Source organism: Gopherus evgoodei, chromosome 5 (genome assembly GCF_007399415.2).
Source record: "Gopherus evgoodei ecotype Sinaloan lineage chromosome 5, rGopEvg1_v1.p, whole genome shotgun sequence".
NCBI classification, from domain to species: domain Eukaryota; kingdom Metazoa; phylum Chordata; order Testudines; family Testudinidae; genus Gopherus; species Gopherus evgoodei.
The window spans coordinates 135,963,034-135,984,084 of NC_044326.1; the positions used below are offsets into that span (position 1 = coordinate 135,963,034).

General features: G+C 45.4%; 1 protein-coding gene across 1 annotated transcript in view; it reads left to right on the forward strand.

The window, feature by feature from the left end:
* LOC115652910 (transmembrane protease serine 11C-like) overlaps positions 1–21,051 on the forward strand; it is a 63,935-nt gene that overhangs the window by 35,817 nt on the left and 7,067 nt on the right. Inside the window, exons 5-6 of the mRNA XM_030565558.1 lie at positions 1,813–1,976; positions 16,657–16,695. Of these exons, the coding sequence (XP_030421418.1) occupies positions 1,813–1,976; positions 16,657–16,695 (203 nt within the window). The remainder of the gene's footprint in view (positions 1–1,812; positions 1,977–16,656; positions 16,696–21,051) is intronic.

Consider the following 21,051-nt stretch of genomic DNA (forward strand, 5'->3'; position numbering starts at 1 on the left):
CAATCAGCTTCTCCTTGCAGTCTGAGTCCCCAGTGATACTAAAACACAAAGCTTATCACATCACAATTCATGCACAGAATCCAATGTGAAGTAACTGATATCACCAACTATGGGTTGTGTTATCACTTAAGGAATTGGGTAGGAAGAAGAGGCTGAGTGGAAAGGAGATCTTCTCTTTACACACCCTCTCTTAATTGGTCAGCACTCATGGGAAAGTATATACTCAAAGAGCATACTGGATTAGGCCTATGAGGTAGGTAGTTCAATCCTCTGCATCTGGCAATGCCAAGTAACTGATGCTGCTGAGAAAGTGATAAATAAATAATGATAATGAACAAATTCAGTCCTTGTATAACTTTCCTACTTTCAATGGGATCCTTTGGTGTGAATTTAGCCTTCATCGTTGTTCATATGTGGAGGAGTTTCTTCCTAATCCTCTGAAGTGATGAGTTTATACCCTGGGGAATAAGTTTTGAGTACCTCACTCCGTGAGCTGGTTTCCATACTTACAAAGATCATGTATATATCAGTTCAAAATTATCCTATTCATTCTAAAATCTAGCCACAGCATTAGTCTGGCAGCACACTGTCGTTACGAAAGTTACATTACGTGTCTAAATGTTGGCTGGATTAAACCTGTAGTTCTTTAGCATTGACCATTCCCCTTGACTTTTCCCAGTCTTAAAAAGACCACTGCAATAGTCGTCGCAAGTTATAGAGGTGTCTGTATGTGGAACCGGTTATCCACCTGTTCTTCCTAATGATACTGTTATGTTGTTAAAAGCCCCTTTGGGGGAGTTGGGGGAGCTTTTCAGTAACTAAAGTGGACCCCTGATTCGTTGGAGAGTTTCAGTGATTACTATGTGGTTTCTGCGGTCCTACACCTCTCCAGGATTCCCATGCAGAGACACTGAATTCAGCTTTATCTCCATCCAAATCTGGAGTGGCAGAATGGTTTTAGTCAACTCCTCCCTTTCCCCCAGGTTTCCCCTTTGCTAAGGCCTGTAGATTCCTTAATCTGTTATTTACTGGGGCCCAAATTTTCAAAGCTAGGTGCCTAAAATTAGGCCCCTAATACAATATCTAGGCTGCTGGCACCTACACTAATTGTCTGATGTTTTCAGAATTGCAGAGCCTCCACCCATTGAAATCAAGGGGAGCTGCAGGTGACCAGGTTATTTGGGTGCCCAGTATAGAACGAGTGACCCATGTCTAGGCACCCAGGATTGAGAATGTTGGCCTGGCTGCCCATTCATAGGAAGAACAGGAGTACTTGTGGCACCTTAGAGACTAACAAATTTATTTGAGCGTAAGCTTTCGTGGGCGACAGTCCATTTCATCGGAAGCATAGAATGGAACATATAAGAAGAGTTTAAATATACATACAGAGAAGATGCCATACCAGCTCTGTATGTACATTTATACTCTTCTTATATGTTCCATTCTATGCATCCGATGAAGTGGACTGTCGCCCACGAAAGCTTACGCTCAAATAAATGTGTTAGTCTCTAAGGTGCCGCAAGGACTCCTGTTCTTTTTGCGGATACAGACTAACACGGCTGCTACTCTGAAACCATTCATAGGAAGTGTCGCTTCTCCTCGGATGTAGCTTTCTTGCATAAATCTGCTCAGTTACAATGTCCTGGCATCTGCTCAGATTTTTCAACACTTCCCTCTCTCTTTACACAGCCTATGGCAATCCACATAATCCCTTAAATTAATCTGAAATCACTGTAGGATCGAATGAAAAACCAGGAAGTGTAGGAAGAGCAAAGCAGATAAGTCACTTACCTCTGTCTTGTTGATTTGCAGCCCCGACACTGGCGGAGTGCTGGCACAGGTTGTGCTCACGTTCCTTTTCTCTGCCACTGATGATAAAGCAGCATTTCTGGGAAAAATCGATAGTGTCCTGCAGAAGAAACTGAGTAAATATTCTGGGCCTGTGCGAATAGATCTTGCATCTTCTACCATCTCAAGTAAGTGTCTCATGGCTCTGTTTTGCTCTTGGTTTGTTCTTTGTGCTTTTCCTTTCTTTGTATAATGCACATTATTTTGCATTGTAAATATGAGTTGTTTCCTTTGTATATCTGTTCTCAGTGGAACTCTGGGTGAAAGTCATCCCTGTACCTGGGGCTAGCATAAAGTCTATGTGCCCTTAAGCCTTCTCAGTAGTGCTTAAGGGGGCCTTCAGTGGGCCATATGCTTTGCGCTGGCCTTTTCTGCTCAAGGCGGATGAATTTCACCCCTTGGGCAATGCTGGTAGCTCTGGGAATGGACAGCCCTAGTTGATACTGCTGAACTGCAGCAGGCAGCAACACAAATAAGCGAGCTCCTTGGCTTCCAGGGCTCTTTGCTTCTTGCCTTAACCTTGCAAACTTGACACCGTGGGAGCATCTGAAAACACATTCCAGCTGTGTCACTGTGGACGTGTCAGGTTCTAAAACATCCTTCCTGACCTCCTTTCTGTTTTGTGTGTGTGTGTGTGTGTGTGTGTGTGTGTGTGTGTGTGTGTGTGTGTGTGTGTGTGTGTGTGTGAGTTTACCATCATTTCCCTCATCAAAAACAGTGAATGTTTCCACTTATTTTAAAAGTTTCAGCACCTATAATTTTGGTACAGTAAATGTTACCAACTGTCACTCTTAGGATCAGTTCCCTACCTCATCTTGCTCCCTCTATGCGCAGCTGCCCAGTTAGGGAACTTTCATGCAGACTTATGGCCTTTGTTTTGCATATGAATAAGGCGAGCTTCACTTATTCTCTCTTCCTTTGGAGGCAGGGGTTGGCTTAAACTATCCAAAGGTAAATAGCTGAACAGAAAGAAGTAAATACCTGCACTTTCCAGCATTGCAGGCTTTCCTCTTGCTCCACCCTGAGATGATATAATACACACCTGGGCGTTGTATTACCCTGGTTTTCTGTAACAGTGTATTTAGACTATCTGATGCAGATAAGTGCAGGCTAGATAGATATGTTGAAATGTCAAGATCAGTGCTGACTGCAGGAGCATTTGGTCAGACTCCATGGGTTCCAGATCCAGGGTTTCTCCCAGTCGCAGATGACTGCAAGCTGCCTCTCCTTCCTTCTCTCAGCTCTTGTATGGACTGCCTTGCAGGCATAGAGTAAGACCCAAATGTGAGCTGGCTCATGCCATGTGTTTCCTCAGGAACACTCCATTTGTAACCTGTGATGTGGAGAAATGGAAGAGTCCACTGGTTAAAAATCAGACAGATCACCCCAAGCCACTGAGCTTTGTAGCAAAAGTTCTGCTTTGTATTATTATTTATTGTTCATATTACAGCAATGCCTACAGATCCCATTCAGTGATCAGGGCTACATTGTGCTAGAGCATGTATTAAAAAAAACCCCACCCAAAGTCCCTGACCCAGAAAACTCACCATCTGGGATTTCAACCGTATGGAGCAGGTGAACAATGTGACAGATGGTGGTGGAAGGGGATGAGGGTGGACAAGGTAACAGGAGAGAGATAGATATTTGCATAAATTAGAAGTCACAATGGTCTCCACAGTTGCGGGAGGCTGCCAGCCTAACTGACTGCGGAGAGGAGTCATTTGCAGATTTAAGGCCAGGGCTGGCTGACAACATTTTGGCACCTGAGGCGGGGAGCTCAAATGGTGCCCCCATGCCCCTAGCTTGTGCCAAAACTTTGAAAGGTCTCAATTCTGCCTTCTTCCTCTTCTACTCCTCTCATGATGCTGCTCTGCTACCTACCCCAATAAAGCAGAACTAAGAACTTAAAATGCCTTGTTTAAAAATGTTAAGTAACACTTAACTTTCAAATGCCTGAACAGCAAATGTAACTTTTCTTGTCTGCATAGTAAACACTGGCATTTTTATCTGTTTGAATAATCAAAGTGATGCTTTCCGTGCCTCCTTGGTTGCAAAGATTTGAACTGCTTCCTACTGAAGGTCCACAGTCTGGGCCAGCTCATGCTTTATTGAGATGGTTGCAAGGTTGACCAGCCTCTCCTGTGTCATTATGGAGCGTAGATGTGTTTGTATTAACTTCAGCTTGGAGAAGCTGCCTTCTCCACTGGCAACTGTTACAAGAAGTGTTAGAAGTATGCACAGAGCAACAAAAGCATTTGTAAAGAGGGTGGTCATCTTATTTGTGCAGATGTATTCCAGAACAGCCTTTGGAGTTCATCCTGATGAAATGTATCTTGAAATGACTTTCAGTTCATCACTTAAATCACTCACATCAATATCGCGCATGTCATCATGTGTCAACACTGTCTCTAGTGCCCTGCATTGCTGGTGTAGGTCTTCTTCAGATATAATGAGGGGGTTTGGAATATCATACAACATCCCAAATATACTGCTGTGTTCCTTGAGCTGCATGAAACATTCAGCTAACTGTATTGCACAATCTAGCATCTGGTTAAAGAATTGAACTTTGAATTGTTGTTTGGGGTCTCTTATGGGATTATCCCATGCCTCGTCATCAAAATGTCTTTTTCTTCGGTGACTCTTGTATTCTTGAATGGGTGGGAAAACAGCTTTGGTGTGAAGTTCCTCTGCCAACTTCTGTGCTCTCTTCAGAACATTTTGAAATCCCTCATCTGACAGTAAGACTGTAGATGTGACTTTGCTTTGTCTAGTTGTTCCATTGCTCCAGATATATCAAGGTCAACACCTTGGAGTCTCTTGCTTACAACATTTATTTCAAACAGTATGTCATGCCACAACACTAAGCCACACAGAAATTTGAAGTTTTGTATGTTTCTGGTGATTCCATTTCCCTCTGCCATATTCTCCCATGAACAGTTCCTGTCATAGCATTATTCACCATAATGGCAACTATGGCATCATCTGTCTTCCCAAGTTGGTGTTTGATAGGCTTTATCGCCTCCACTCGACTTTCCCATCGTGTAGCACTCAATGGTTTCATTGTCAGAGAGGATGTTCCCCGATGTTACTTCAAAATTTGCCATTGATGAGTTGATGCAGAGAAAAATATGTAAATACTCTGAATTATATTAAAAAATTCAGCAGCCTCACTAGAAGCTGATGCTGCACCACTGACCACCAAGTCCAATGAATGAGAACTACATGGAACAAAAAGAGCTTGAGGGTTTAACTCTCGGATTCATGTCTGCACTCCTCTGTTCTTTCCTTTCATGTTGGCACCATTATCGTAGCCCTGACCTCTCACGTCAGCTATCGCAATTCCCGTATCGTCCAGCTTTTTAAGAAGCATATTTGTCATATCAGTTCCTGTAGTATCATCAATGTCAATAAATTCTAGAAAATACTCTCTGACATTCACCATTGCAGGGACAATTTTCACTAGGTTCTGTTGTTGTTACAAAATGCACCATTAAAGTAAAATGTTCCGTATGGCTGATGTCAGGTGTGCAGTCCAGAATAACGGAGTAATATCTTTCTGACTTCAGATATGCCACAATCTTCTGTTTGACTTTGTTGCCAGTAACTGTATGATCTCATTTTGAATTGTTTTTCCAAGGTAGTGGTGTGTGTACATTTCTTGGGTGGTGATTCTTCTTAGATGCTCCTGGAGTACAACATCAAACTCAGCCATCAACTCCACAATTTTAAGGAAGTTTCTATTGTTTGGCACATACAGCTGATCTGAAGTGCCACTCAGTGCTAGGTTTCGGGTAGCAAGCATTCTCACAATGGCAATGAGCCTTTTCAGAACATTTTGCCAGTAAAGAGACTGTGATGCAATCTTCTCTTGATGCTGATCATATATGGTGGCCTCTACCCTTAGTCTCATCTCAAGCTCTTTCCATCTATGGAATGCTCTCTGGTGATTTGCTCCCTTCTCATGGCATACCAGATTTCTAGCCAGATTTTTCCAGTCCTTTGTTCCTGTAGAACCCAATGTGGCTGGAACATTAGACTGGAAGAGTTTGCAACAAAAACAGTATGCAGCATTCTGGGTTTTTGAGTACATAAGCCATGGCCTCTCCACTTTGTCAGCATTGGGGATTTCACACCAGTAATGTGTTGGATGGAAACTTCTATTTTCATTGTCTTTGGGAAACATGAAGTTTTTCACTTGCTGTGGCCCATGCAGTACAAGGAAGTCCCTCAGGCTACTGCTCATGTGGGTCCACAGTCCTGGATCATCTAGACTTAAGGAATTAAACTCAGCAGCACCTGTTTCTTGCACCTCCATCACACTCTTCTCTGATCTACATTTTTCTTCAGGAATGTGCATGGTTCCATCCATTTGAGATGGAGAGATGGATGCTGCAGTAGCTGCTAGGTCACCGGCACTCTGGCTAACTGGAAGATCAGGCATCTCTTCACCACTCACATCCTCACTGGGGCCAGAAGGCTCAGCATGAACATTTGTGTCTATGTATCTCAGGAGAGCTCCTTCCTGCTTAGATAGAAAAACTTCCTTTGCTTGCTTTCTTTTTCTGAATGCTGCCCCAGAGGGGTGTTTTCTTCTTTCATTCATGACTGCTGTTCTGTGCCAGCTATAGTGGCTCTCAACATTCAGTTGAAGGGGACAGATAAGCAGGCTGGTAGCAGGCCTGAGTGAGGAAAGATATCAGCGTCTCAAGGCCCTAACTGGATCCTACTACTTCAGCTGACTGCCTGTTCGCCTCAGGTGGGTTCAGGGAAGCAGCAGGAAACAGGAAGCTCCCTGAGAAGCTGGTGTGAATCAGTCCAGGCTCTTGAGGGTCCTCGAAAGTACATAAGAGGCTCCTCCCTTCTCTCTCTCCCTGCAGCTCCTGCTACTTTGTTATTCCCTCTCACCTTTACTGCTGCTTCCCTGTTATGTCTCTTGTACCCTCCTTCCTCCAGCACAGCACTCCACCATCTCTGTGCATCTAGAGCAAAGAGAATACAATATACACCAGCAGCAGACACAATTTTCTACACTCTGGGTCCTAATGGCATTCCCCTCCCCCACCCCAAACACACAGTCTGTCGCCTGAGGCGGCCGCCTCTGTTCGCCTCGTGGTAAGGCCAGCCCTGTTTAAGGCAGAGGTAGGTTCTAAGGAGGGATTTTAGACGAGCGCAGGGTGCTGGCTCTGTGAATTTTGATAGGGAGTTCTCAAACTTCAGGAACAGCAGAGAGGAAAACACACTACTTGCCTGATCAGCTGCATGTAATCAGAATCTAGTAAATGATGAGAATTAGATAAAATGATGCAAAAGCTTTGTTTTTCTAACTCACAGATGCATCGAGGCCAGGACTGTTAAGATACTGTAATTGCTTACAGTAAACTCACTAGTTAAATGGAATCAGATTGTTCATTAAATACTCAATTATAGTAAGATGACTTCTCAGAATAGGTTTTATAAAGTTATCTGATTACGTATAGGACTGAGAAGTACTGCGGCTAATCTTTGAGTTGCTTTTTCTTGTCTACCCTGATCTGAGTGTAAAACAGTGATCATAGAATATCAGGGTTGGAAGGGACCTCAGGAGATCATCTAGTCCAACCCCCTACTGAAAGCAGGACCAATCCCCAGACAGATTTTTGCCCCAGATCCCTACATGGCCCCCTCAAGGATTGAACTCACAACCCTGAGTTTAGCAGGCCAATGCTCAAACCACTGAGCTTGACACAATAGTTCTAGTACTCCGTACAAAGACAATGTAAACATAAAACAATACCCTGCTCTTTCTGGGAAAGAATAGTAAGAGATTCCCTTTGGGATCCACACCTGGGCAAGTAAATCAATTTTAAGCAGTTCTACTTCTAACAATCCTGACAGTGGTCATATTTATAGTATTACATTAGAGTGACTGATGGACTTATCCAAGCCCTCCAGACCTGAGTATCCCTGTGCCTTGTAGGGAGCTGGGTGATGTGGAACGTGTGCACCAAGATCCAGAATGCCATGTTTTGGCATTATCCCTGCAACAGGCAGAAGTGAAATCCTTCAGCTGAACTCTGGGGTGTCTAGGAGTCCCGAAGAGGATCTCTGGTTTGCAGTTCAGGCCTAATTCTATTCGGAACAACATGTAACACAAAGTACCCTATCCAGCATCAACCTTTAGAACAAAAAGGACAAGTAAATTCTGAGGGTACCAAGCTTTTGTCCAGGTTATGAGGTATCCTTACCAACTTCTGCCTCATTCCATCTTGTTTCTTGTTGTCCTTACAAAACATAAGGGTATTCCTAAGCATATTCTTAATGGCTTCTTAAAGCCAGCATAGATCCTTTCACTATATGTCATTTACCAAAAGCCTATGGGTTTGTGCCATAATATATAAAAAAGCATCACTAACTGGTTGAACTCTTATTAAAAATCTAGGTCAGGTACTCATTTGCATGGCACACTAGGAGGTTCCGACAGGGAGAATGAGTAAACCTTCCTCCTAGTATCTCACCAACTTGTTGTTCAACACCATGTCTCAACTTGTACTTGGTTCAAAAGTAGTGATGCTGGGGAGCAGCTGGAACAAACTGCCTAGGAGTCTGGTGCACCTTCTGTTATCTGAGAGCCGTGATCATGGGCAGCTTTGCAAAGCTGGTGTGAAAATTCACAGCCACAATATTTTGCTTGCCCACCCACACCAGTATGGTGGAGACAGATATGTTGGGAAGACTGATGATATTTTACTAGTCTATTCAAAACAAAAACACTTTGCACCAAGCAAGTCGGGAAATAGAAATTTTGCAAAGCTGAAAAAAGGGACGAATATACCGAGTGTCTACATTTTGTCTCATCATTACACGCTGGAAAGGAAAAAGAACAGGAGGACTTGTGGCACCTCGAGGCTAACAAATTTATTTGAGCATAAGCTTTCGTGGACAGAGAAATCTGCAGAAATACATTAATTTTGGTGGATAATATGCTGAAGATACTACAGTTATATTTAATAATTTGTAATTGTATTTAATATTTCTGCAGCAGAGAGATAATGGTGTCTTCATACACCAGACACAGTAGAAAATACAGAGATGTCTGGAATCTCTCATCCACTTCTGTGAGCTCCTGGGAAATATTCCAAAGCTTCCTGTCTCTTCTTGGTACTATGCCTTTTTCTACAGATGCAGCTGGAAGCCAGTCAAGCCTGTATTCTTTTGTGGGCCTCAGGTAGGCCTCGGTAGCTCATAATACAAGTTCTCCCTGAAGATGAAAGCAACCTAAGTCCCATTTTCACTAGATAACAAGCAAGGCAGCAGGAAGGGAAGATGCAACTTGTGGCCCTAACTCTGGTGCTGAGGTATAGCAGTGATAGGTGTCTTAGAAACACCTGAGATAATAGATTCAGTCTTCTACTGACACTTGGTGTGGAGAGGGATGTGAATTTCTTCTTCCTTTACCGAATTGGTACCAGAAGAGAAGGCATACATGACCTAATTTCTTTCCCTTCCTCCCATCCTTTCTCCATCAGCAGGATTAGAAGATGGAAGCAATTCACAGCCTGATCCCTTCCCTGCTCCAGCAAGGGGACCAAAAAGGAAGGCAATTGCCAACCCATTTCTCCCTCTCTGCCAGCTTGCAGGCCTTGCCAAGTGCAAAGTTGGCTATTTGCTTCTGTCTGGAAAAAGGAAACTAGCTGCAAGATTGTTGGTGCCACCACATCAAAGTATGAAGAACATATTCTCATCTGTCCCAGAGTCAGAGGTTTTGACCATGAACAACATGAGTCCCAAATTTGTTTCATATAAGAAGAAACATCTATTATTATTTTTATTTATTTATCTACCAGTCAAAACTTTCTAGACGCTTTACAAGCACAGAGACCAGCATCTAGGAGATAGATGTTCTCACTTGTCCTAGTCGGAGCCTCCTTCATTGCCATGCAGATGAGTATCTGACCTGGATTTTTGTGGATTGCTTCATTGGGTTGTGTTTCAAATAGCGTATTTGGGAGCCTGCGTATTTCCACTTGTATACAAGTGACAACAACCTGGAGGAGAAAAGTGGAACATACATCCCCATTCTGAAAAATCACATCAAAGGCTTTCTGAAAGTCCAAGTACATTATATTCACTGGATTGCTCTTGTCCACATGCTAGTTGACCCCCTCAGAGAATTCTAATAGATTGGTGAGGCATGATTTCCCTTTACAAAAGCCAAGTTGACTCTTCTCCTGCAAATCATATTCATCTATGTGTCTGATAATTCTGTTCTTTACTATATTTCAGCCAGTTTGCCTGGTACTGAAGTTAGGCTTACTGGCCTGTAATTGCCGGGATTGCTTCTGGAGTTTTGTTTTGTTTTTAAATTGATGTCACATTAGCTGTCCTCCAGTCATCTGGTACAGAATTTGAGTTCCTTCAGAACTCTTGGATGGATATCATCTAGTCCTGGTGACTTATCACTATTTAATTTATCAACTTGTTCCAAAAACATCTCAGTCTGGAACAGATGCAATTATAAACTACTTATTATGGGTGGTTTAATGATTATTAGCTATTTCAATACATGGTTAATCCATTGTTATAGAATCTATCAGGTCAATAGGTTGCTTATAACTACAGTAACTCCTCACTTAACATTGTAGTTATGTTCCTGAAAAATGCAACTTTAAGCAAAATGATGTTAAGTTAATCCAATTTCCCCATAAGAATTAATGTAAATGAGGAGAGAGGGAGGTTTTAGTTTCCAGGAAAATTTTTTTCACCAGACAAAAGACTCTCTCTCTCTCTCTCGACACACACACACACACACACACACACACACACACACACACACACACACACACACACACACACACACACACACACACGGAGTATAAGTTTTAAACAAACAATTTAATACTATACACAGCAATGATGATTGTGAAGCTTGGTTGAGGTGGAGGAGTCAGAGGGTGGGATATTTCCCAGGGAATGCCTTACTGCTAAATGATGAACTAGCACTCGGCTGAGCACTCAACAACACATTGTTGTTAATGTAGCCTCACACTCTACAAGGCAGCACAAATGGAGGGAGGGGAGACAGCATGGCAGACAGAGACACACACCCTGTGTATGTGAGAGCGAGAGATGCGCATTGCCCCTTTAAGTAGGCTGACACCACTCTAAGTACATTGCCTTTTTAAGTAGATCAGCAAGCTGAGACAGCAGCTACTGCCAGCAAGCTCCCTCTGTCCTGAGCCCTGTCATGTCCCCCCCCCCACTCTGTGGAGATGGGGTAAGCGGGGGGCAGGAGCATGGGGAGAGGGACACCCTGACATTAGCACCCCTTTTCCCCTGCACAGCAAGCAGAAGGCTCCAAGGAGCAGCACATGGCAGTGTGGGGAGGGACAGCTGAACTGCCGGCGATTAATAGCCTGCTAGGCGGCTGCTGCACAGGGAACTTAGGGGAGTGGGCAGCTGATAGGGGGGCTACCGGTCCACCCTGGTTCGAAGCCCCCACCGGCTCCCTCCACCAGGCTGCTCTTTCTGCAAGCAGTGGACAAAGCAGGTGGCTGCCAAACAACCTTATAAGGGAGCATTGCGCAACTTTAAACGAGCATGTTCCCTAATTGATCAGCAACCTAACAATGAAACAACGTTAACCGGGATGACTTTAAGTGAGGAGTTAGTGTACACAGTGGTGTTGTAGCCATGTCGATCCGGAGATATTAGGAGATGGCGGTTTGGCCTTGGCCCAAGAAGAACATCACAGTTGGCACTAACTGCTAGCCTGACCAATGAGATTATGGAATAAATAAGCACCCCTTAGAGGCAGGGCTCAGGCATGCTGTTGATGTTGTGGATTCACTTTGTGAGGCTATCCATCCAGTTCCTTTTAGGGCCCTAACTTCACTCAAAATACATTTACAAAAAAACACAAAGAAGGGGGAAAAAACTAAGGCCAAACTTTTCAAATTATTCATAAAACCAAGACACCTAAATCCATGTGGAAGCACACCAATAAGTGCCGAGTACCAAGCAGCTCCCACTGATTTTTTTTTTTATGGATGCTGCTCATGCTCATCTCTTGTGAAAATTATGCCATGTATTTAAGGCTCCTGAATCCTCACAGAGGCTCTAATTTTAGGCCCCTAGTTTTGAAAGTCTTGGCCTTTGTCACCTAACTTTATAAACTTAAGTTTAAAAATTTTGCCCTAAGCCCCAATTCTCTGCAGTGCAGAGCCTGCTTTGTTTCACTCCAGTGGCTCCAAGCAGTCCTGATGCCAGCTGATCTGGTCATATGAGGAGTCTCTTTACCAGTCCTAAAGGGACCTTTGGTAGAGATGAGCTCCTACAGTGTTTCTTATGCCACTTCACTCCCAGCCCTCAGGGTAGGGAGCATGGGCCGGGCCACTGTCCCGCTGGCAGATCCCTGGCTGCCCCCTGCAAAAAAGTATTACTCCTACCTTAGGGCATATGTTCGTGTACTTTGCCTTCCTCAGTGGAGGGTGAACGTGACTTTGCATGATCTGCACAGACTTCGATTATATGGAATACTTGCAAAACATGCTAAAAATGAAGCTGTACAGACAGAGAGAACATACATTAGGTTCCTTATAGACCTTTACACCTTCCCCAGAAGGTAAAATGTAAGTGGCCAAATTCTCCTTTCAGTTACATCCATGCAACCCTACTGAAGGCAACAGTATAAGTCACAGCTGAATTTGGCCCAGTATAAGGTATGTGCCACTTCCGACATAAATAACCTAGGCAACTATCAGGTGCTAGAAGGGGAAGTAGAGAAAGAGAGCTGCTTAGCAGTACAGATGAGAGACACAGATCAGTGAAAACATACCAACTGAATCACTTCTGGTGCTGGTTGGAACAAACTGACTGATCCTTTTGTCTCCCTCATTGGTTTTGCAACCTAATGTAAGTGATGGTAATTAATTACAGGCTTTGTACTTAAGCTTTTAATAGTTAGATGTCCCTCCATCCCAAGAGTGGCAAAAAGAAAAAGAAGTCACTATTTGAAATTAACGAAGAGGGAATGCTGAAAACATCTTGTATCTTTCATTTGTAGAGAAGAGGTGCACTTTTTTGCTGTTCATTGCATCTGTCTAGAAATCAGTAAGAATTGAATACTCTCATTCTTCTCATTGGGTAACCCATCAAATGTTTTCAGTGGGAGCAGCTGAGGACTGAGCACTTTTGAAAATCTGGCCGTCAGTGCTTTAAATCAGTAAATTTTGAATGACTATATTGTAGAAATAAACATCAACGTTATCCCTCAAAATCCATAACGTTAAAATTAAAACCTTCCCAGCTTAGTTAGGGATTTATCCTTCAGAGTGGAGTGTGTACAGGAGTGAGCACTTATACTGTGACTGGAGCCCACAACTGACCACTTGATCATTGATCAAAATTAATCTATGTTTATTATGCCAGTAATCTTCCATTATAATGAAGAACAGTGAATCATGGTTTAAAGTCAGTCATAAATAATTTCCCCATCCCTACAAAGTAACACAGCAGCTGCACAATGACAGCAGTCTATACCTTTAACATTGTCCTTCCCTCTGCTAATGCTCAGGGATTCTAAGACGTGTGTGTGAACAGGATGGTTTTGGGTTTTGTATCATAACATACTTTTTTTTTTTTACTTAATATAAGGAAATTAATTTGCCCAGGTACAGTAATTGCTGACTGCAAACAAACTGAATTCACGGAACAGATAGAAAGGAGTGTCAAGCCCACAAGCAGAATGCCACTGATATTAACACAACAGACAAGCAGTGTGATCCAAAGCCTATTGAATTCAGTAGAAAGATTCCCACTGATTGCTGTTGGTTTTTTATTAGGACCCAGATATAGTAAGGTAAAGAGAAGGCAAAGGAGCAGGACATGGATGAGAATAGGTATTGGGTGATACCTAGGTGAAGGTAGAGAAGGCAGAGGAGAGGGACGTGGATGAGGATAGGTATCGAGTGATACCCAGGTGACGGTAGAGAAGGCAGACAAGTGGGACGTGGATGAGGATAGCTATCAGGTGATACCTAGGTGACGGTAGAGAAGGCAGAGGAGCGGGACATGGATAGGGATAGGTACCAGGTGATATATAGGTGAAGGTACAGAAGGCAGAGGAGTATGATGTGGATGAGGATAGTATAGGGTGATACCTAGGTGATATTAGAGAAGGCAGAAGAGAGAGACATCGATGAGGATAGATATTGGATGATACCTAGGTGACGGTAGAGAAAGCAGAGGAGAGGGACGTGGATGAGGATAGGTATTGGGTGATACCCAGCTGACAGTAGAGAAAGAAGAGGAGCGGGACATGGATAGGGATAGGTGTGAGTGATATGCAGGTGATGGTAGAAAAGGCAGATTGGGATGTGGATGAGGATAGGTATCGGGTGATATGTATGTGAAGGTAGAGAAGGCAGAGGAGCGGGACATGGATGAGGATAGGTATCGGGTGTTACCCAGCTGACGTTAGAGAAGGCAGAAGAGAGGGATGTGGATGAGGATAGGTATCGGGTGATACCCAGGTGACGGTAGAGAAGGCAGAGGAGCAGGATGTGATGAGGATAGGTATCGGGTGATATGTAGGTGAAGGTACAGAAGGCAGAGGAGTTGGATGTGGATAGGTATTGTGTGATACCTAGGTGACGGTAGAGAAGGCAGAGGAGAGAGACGTGAATAAGGATTGGTATCGGGTGATACCTAGGTGACGGTAGAGAAGACAGAGGAGAGAGACGTGGATGAGGCTAGGTATTGGGTGATATGTAGGTGAAGGTTCAGAAGGCAGAGGAGCGGGATGTAGATGTGGATATATATTGGGTGATACCCAGGTGACAGTAGAGAAAGCAGAGGAGAGGGATGTGGATGAGGCTAGGTATCAGGTGATATGTAGGTGAAGGTACAGAAGGTAGAGGAGTGGGACGTGTGGATATGTGGATATGTATCGAGTGATACCCAGCTGACACTAGAGAAGGAAGAGGAGAGGGACTTGGATAGGGATAGGAATCGAGTGATATGCAGGTGAAGGTAGAGAAGGCAGAGGAGAGGCACGTGGATGAGGATAGGTATCGGGTGATATGTAGGTGAAGGTAGAGAAGGCAGAGGAGAGGCACGTGGATGAAGATAAGTATCGGGTGATATGTAGGTGAAGGTAGAGAAGGCAGAGGAGAGGCACGTGGATGAGGATAGGTATCGGGTGATATGTAGGTGAAGGTAGAGAAGGCAGAGGAGAGGCACGTGGATGAAGATAAGTATCGGGTGATATGTAGGTGAAGGTAGAGAAGGCAGAGGAGAGGCACGTGGATGAGGATAGGTATCGGGTGATATGTAGGTGAAGGTAGAGAAGGCAGAGGAGAGGCACGTGGATGAGGATAGGTATCGGGTGATATGTAGGTGAAGGTAGAGAAGGCAGAGGAGAGGCACGTGGATGAGGATAGGTATCGGGTGATATGTAGGTGAAGGTAGAGAAGGCAGAGGAGAGGCACGTGGATGAGGATAGGTATCGGGTGATATGTAGGTGAAGGTAGAGAAGGCAGAGGAGAGGCACGTGGATGAGGATAGGTATCGGGTGATATGTAGGTGAAGGTAGAGAAGGCAGAGGAGAGGCACGTGGATGAGGATAGGTATCGGGTGATATGTAGGTGATGGTAGAGAAGGCAGAGGAGAGGCACGTGGATGAGGATAGGTATCGGGTGATATGTAGGTGAAGGTAGAGAAGGCAGAGGAGAGGCACGTGGATGAGGATAGGTATCGGGTGATATGTAGGTGAAGGTAGAGAAGGCAGAGGAGAGGCACGTGGATGAGGATAGGTATCGGGTGATATGTAGGTGAAGGTAGAGAAGGCAGAGGAGAGGCACGTGGATGAGGATAGGTATCGGGTGATATGTAGGTGAAGGTAGAGAAGGCAGAGGAGAGGCACGTGGATGAGGATAGGTATTGGGTGATATGTAGGTGAAGGTAGAGAAGGCAGAGGAGAGGCACGTGGATGAAGATAAGTATCGGGTGATACCTAGGCGTTAGTTGCTGTTCAAGAGTCACTGGACAACTTCAAAATGTTATTGAACAGGTGAGTTTTTCCACTGGCCTGCAAGTAACCAGGAATGTGGCTCTGGTTAGAAAGTGGGTGTTGTAGCCAGGGGACTATATTGATGTTTGCTTGCTTGACCCTGTGCCCATTAAGATCACTGATAACCTTTACACAGACTTCAGTGAGTGCTGAATCACACCATAGATATGGTGTAATGAATTGGGGTAGCAGGGTATCTCAACAGTGCCATCAATGCCCCACCGTGACACACCAAATTATTAGCATTAATTTTATTTATTTATTTCAGCCTCCAAAAGTGTACCTGGCACCTCCCAGTCCAAATAAGAAGCTGTGGGAGCAGATCCTCAGGTGGTGCAGGTTGTCAGCTCCACTGAAGTCAGAGCCAACGCTGACAAACTACACCCACTGGGGAGCTGCGCCATGGTACCTGCCCTGAAGAGCTCACAGTCTCAGGGCCAGATTGTGGCTGACCCTTACGCTGCTGCAGAGTGTGGTGTGGGAGAGCTTACGGAGCTTTCTGCAGTGCCCAGGCAGAATTTCAGACCCTGTGCTCTGGTCCACAGGAAATGGCTGGCTGTTTAGAGAGAGACCAAGCTGTAGCCCATCAGGGGATATAATAATGGGTGCACAGCAGAAAACTTTCCACCTCCAAGTGATTCCTCTGTAGCAGTTCAGCTCCACCCCACCCTTTACTATGGGCTGGGCCTAATCTGAGCTACATTCATAGGTTAAAAACCCCGGGCTGTGCTGAACTCACTCTGTTTGTTTGTTTATTTCAGATATGAGGCCCGAGAGAGCTGAAACCCTCTTCAGTGACTGTAAGTGAAAGCACTGCATGCTTGGCAATTCCCTGACTGTTTTAATAAATAGTCTGATCATTTTTCTGGCCCTTTAGGAAGCCTCCTCTTTTTCTCTTGAATGAAGTTGACCTTACACTTTACACAGAGCCTTCCACATTCATGGGGGATGCATCTTCCCAGTTCCTTCTGGTTTTACTAGGATGACCATATTTCCCAAAGGGAAAATGGGACACCACCGGGGGCTCGCCTGAGCCTCCCACCCTGAGGGGGGCTTGCCTGAATGAGGTGTCAACATTCTCCAGAGTCTGGCGGATCGGATCTGATCTGACTCCATTACACTGTTGTCTGCTGTGCCATTGATGAAGTTGGATGCCTTTAGAATCACAGAGGGAGTTTTCTCACCTGTTCCAGGTACTCAGCCTTATGGGACAGAGCGTCAGCCTTCCCATTTCTGACTCTTGGGCAATAGGCAACTATGAAGTCAAACTGGATGAAGAAGAGGGACCAGTGGATCTGTTGTTGGTTGAAGTATCTGGTTGCTTGAAGATTTTCCAGGGTTTTATGGGCTGTGAGCACTTGGACAAGAAACCTGGCCACTTCCAGTAGAAACACCATTTTCCTCTCTGTACTACGTGGGTTTCCAAGGACTGGGTGAACCGGACTCCTTTTCACAGAGGGATGGTCAGAGGAGCAACTAGGCTGGAAAATCTCTCAATGAATCACTGGTAGAAGTTAGCACAGCCTAGGAACCACTGGACCCCACTGGTGTCCTTTGGTGCAGCACAGTCAGAGGTGACGGTCACCTTGCATAGGTCCCTGGTTATTCCCTCAGAGGAGATAATGTAACCAAAGAATTCTATTGTATCCTGGTCAAACTTGCATTCTTTGGGCTTTGCATATAGATGACATTGGCAAAGTCTAGGATGCCGTGGACATGCTGATCATGAGAAGCCTGATTGTCAGAAAAGATGAGTATGTCATCCAGATAAATGACAACATGGCATTCTAACGCATCTCTGAAGATATTGTTTATGAAGTACTGAAACGTTTCTGGGGCATTGAACAAGCCGAATGGCATGACCAGGCACTCAGTGTCTGTACCCCATATGGAAGGAGATCTTCCACTCATCTCCCTCTCTATTTGGGACAAAGTTATAGGGTCCGTGAAGGTCCAGCTTAGTAAAAACCATTGAAGAGCGGAGTCTTTTGTAAAAGCACATTAATGAGAGGGAGAGGACATTGATTTCAAATTGTGACTCTGTTTAAAACTCGATAGTCAACACAAGGCCTTATTGATCCATCTTTTTTCTTCACAAAGAAAATTGGAGCCCCAGCTGGAGACATGGAAGGATGGATAAATCACATTTGTAGATATTCCTGGAGGTAGTCATGGAGAGCCTGAAGTTCTGGCTCTGAAAGGAAGCAGACGCGGACAAAGGGGATTGGAGTGGGCTGAAAGTTGATGGGACAGTTATAGCTGCAATGGAGTGGCAGAGCATCTGCGTTCTGTTTCTCGAGCATATCAGCAAAATCCTTATATTTAAGTGGTAACATGGAGGCAGCGGACTGGACTGCAGTGGATAAAAAGACTCCCTGGGGATTAACCTGATCAGACTTGGAATCTCGAGGAAAGCTCCCAGTCTATGGTCCCCATATTTGGATTCCAGGGACAGAATTGTTGGCAATGTGGGGCACCGAACAGTATTGTTCCCACCCACCAATGAATGCATGGATCATAAGAAGTGTCCAGGGCATGCTGAGAACAACTGGAAAATGTGGTGCTCAGATAAGTCCAAACTGAAGGGTTTCTTGTTGACCCTGAAGAGTCATCACCTGCAGGGATGTGGACTGGGGGGTAACTGGGCCTGATGAAATGAGTGAGCCATCAATAGATTCTACCAAGTCTGGAATGTCCTTGTGTTTGGTGGGGATCTGATGTACTCATATAAAGTCCTGATCCATGAAGTTGCTAGAGGCATCAGAATCCACCAGTGCCTCCAGGTGGACATTGGAGATGGAGGGGTGCGGGCTTGCAGAGGGAGTTGCAGATGTGTCAGTATACACCTGATTATTGTCAATCTATCAGCAGACAGGTACCGATGCTGGGTACCAATAAGAGGTAGAGAGTGCCACCCCCACCCAGACTCCCTCCTGGGGGCTTGGCATTCCCTGACCAGGGTGCAGAGTGCACCTTAGCGGGGCAGCCCAATGCGAAGTGCTCTGGTCTTCCACAGTACATGCATAGTGCCAATGCTCGATGCTGCATTTTCTCTGTTGAGCTGCATGTGTTGGGGCTGTGGGAAAAGCACTGAAGCTTGATGGACTGGAAACAGGAGGACTGGCAGGAGCTGGGAAGCTGAACTTCTTTCTTGGCTGCGTTCCATCAAGCAGTTGTCAATCTTTATGCTGAGTCAATCAGGACATCCAGAATGGGTGGGGAGTCCACTCACGTGAGCTCATCTTTGATGTCATCATTTAGGCTGAAGCAGAAATGATAATACCGCACGGCTTCGTTCCATTCAGCCTCTGCTACCAAGCAGTGGAACTCTGTGGCATACTTAGCAACGTGCTGAGGTCGCTGCCGTGATGCTCGAAGGGTGGTCTTGGCTCTATGCTCAAAGATCATGGCAATGGCATGAATGAAGTCTTCAAGCTAGCCAAGGAGTGGGCTTGCTTTCTCTAGGAGTGGGAATGCCCAGGCCAGAGCTTCCCCAGTCAGCCAGCTAATAATGAGCCCCACTCTGCATTAGTCAGTGGGGAACAACTGCAGACGCAGCAGAAATGGGAGCAGGGAAAGACTGGCCAGGAAGGTTCTGTACTAGCCACTGCTCTGGACCTCTTGTCAGCCTAGATCCTCTGTTTTAGAATTTGGGCTGCTCAAGCTGTCAGGAGACCAGATCACAGGCAGTCATGCCTAGCAGTCAGAGCAGGAGTCAGGCCTAGCGGTTGGAGGCCGAATTCCAGAGTCTGGGGTCGAGACAGGGTCGGAGTCAGAGCTGGGGATTGGAACTGAAGTCAGAGTCCGAATGACAGAGCCAAAGGTTGAGGCAGAGTTGGAGTCAGGAGTCGGAGCCAAGGATTGGAACTGGATTACCAGGAGTCAGGGAAGGCAGGAGCAAGGCTGGGACAGGATGGGAACAAGGCTGGTCAGAATCTGGGCTGGAGCTGTGGAAGAGCAGAGCAGGACTAGGGCTTGGAGAGATGAGCGCAGGGAGGCAGAGAGTCTGTGGACATGTGTGTTAAGCAGCCAGCAAGCTACTGTTGCTGCTAGGATTAAGAACCGGCCTTCTGGCTGTCTCAGCCAGTCAGGCAGGGCAGTCCATCAGGCAGCCTAGCTGGCTCAATAGGGTGTCAGGAGTACTGATCAGGTGCAGCTCAGGGCCTTATGCCTGACAGATCGTCCGCTGCTCCTGGATTTCCAGGTAGTAGCAGAAGGCAAGAATCTTGTCTTTGTCTCTGCTTGGCAAAGAGCTTGTCACTTTTCTTGTCAGAGGCACACCTTGCTCTGGTTAACCATGCCTTTGTCACTTCTGGCTTGGATTAGTGCAACGTGCGCTACTTGGGACTACACTCAAGGACCATTTGGAAACTTCAGCTGATGCAAATCGCAGCTGCTAGCTTCTATAGCAGTGTTTCACTGAGAGAGCATTGCATACACGCTCCGTATGTTGCACTGTTCTCCAAGTCATGTCTGGCTGAAATTCAAGGTGCTGCTTTTTCTGTAAAATACTAAATGGTGTGGGTCCCACCTGTCTTAGAGAGATGCCTTATCCCAGCAACTGAGACCAGCTGCAACCAGGGCCGGCTCCAGGGTTTTTGCCGCCCTAAGCAGCATGCAAAAAACCCCCAAAACCGTGATTTGCAATCTGCGGCAGCTCTACCACCGCCACTTCAGTCTTCGGTGGCAATTCGGCGGCAGGGCCTTCGCTCCAAGAGGGATTGAGGGACCTGTCGCCAAATTGCCACCAAAGAGCTGGATATGACGCCCCTCTCAGTTGGCCATCCCAAGCACCTGCTTGCTGAGCTGGTGCCTGGTGCCGGCCCTGGCTGCAACATTCAAACGGACAATCTCTGGAGCGGGATGCAGGGTGAAAAGCTCATGACTCTAGAATTCGCTCCTCTTAGTCACGCAGTTGAGCCTGAGTCTGTTGAACTTCGTAGCTCTCCACAAGTTTCATCTGTTCTCTCAGACTTTTACTTGAAAGGGTGGGTGTGGACAGCCTCCATATCAGGGAGTGTTTTGAGTTTGACATTATGTCATTACAGGGTCTAATTGCATGTTATCTTACGGTACATTTTGTACATGTGCCTAGAGGCATCAGTAGGCACAATTAGTGCATTGAGAAATGACTTATGTTCTCTCTCCCCATTTTG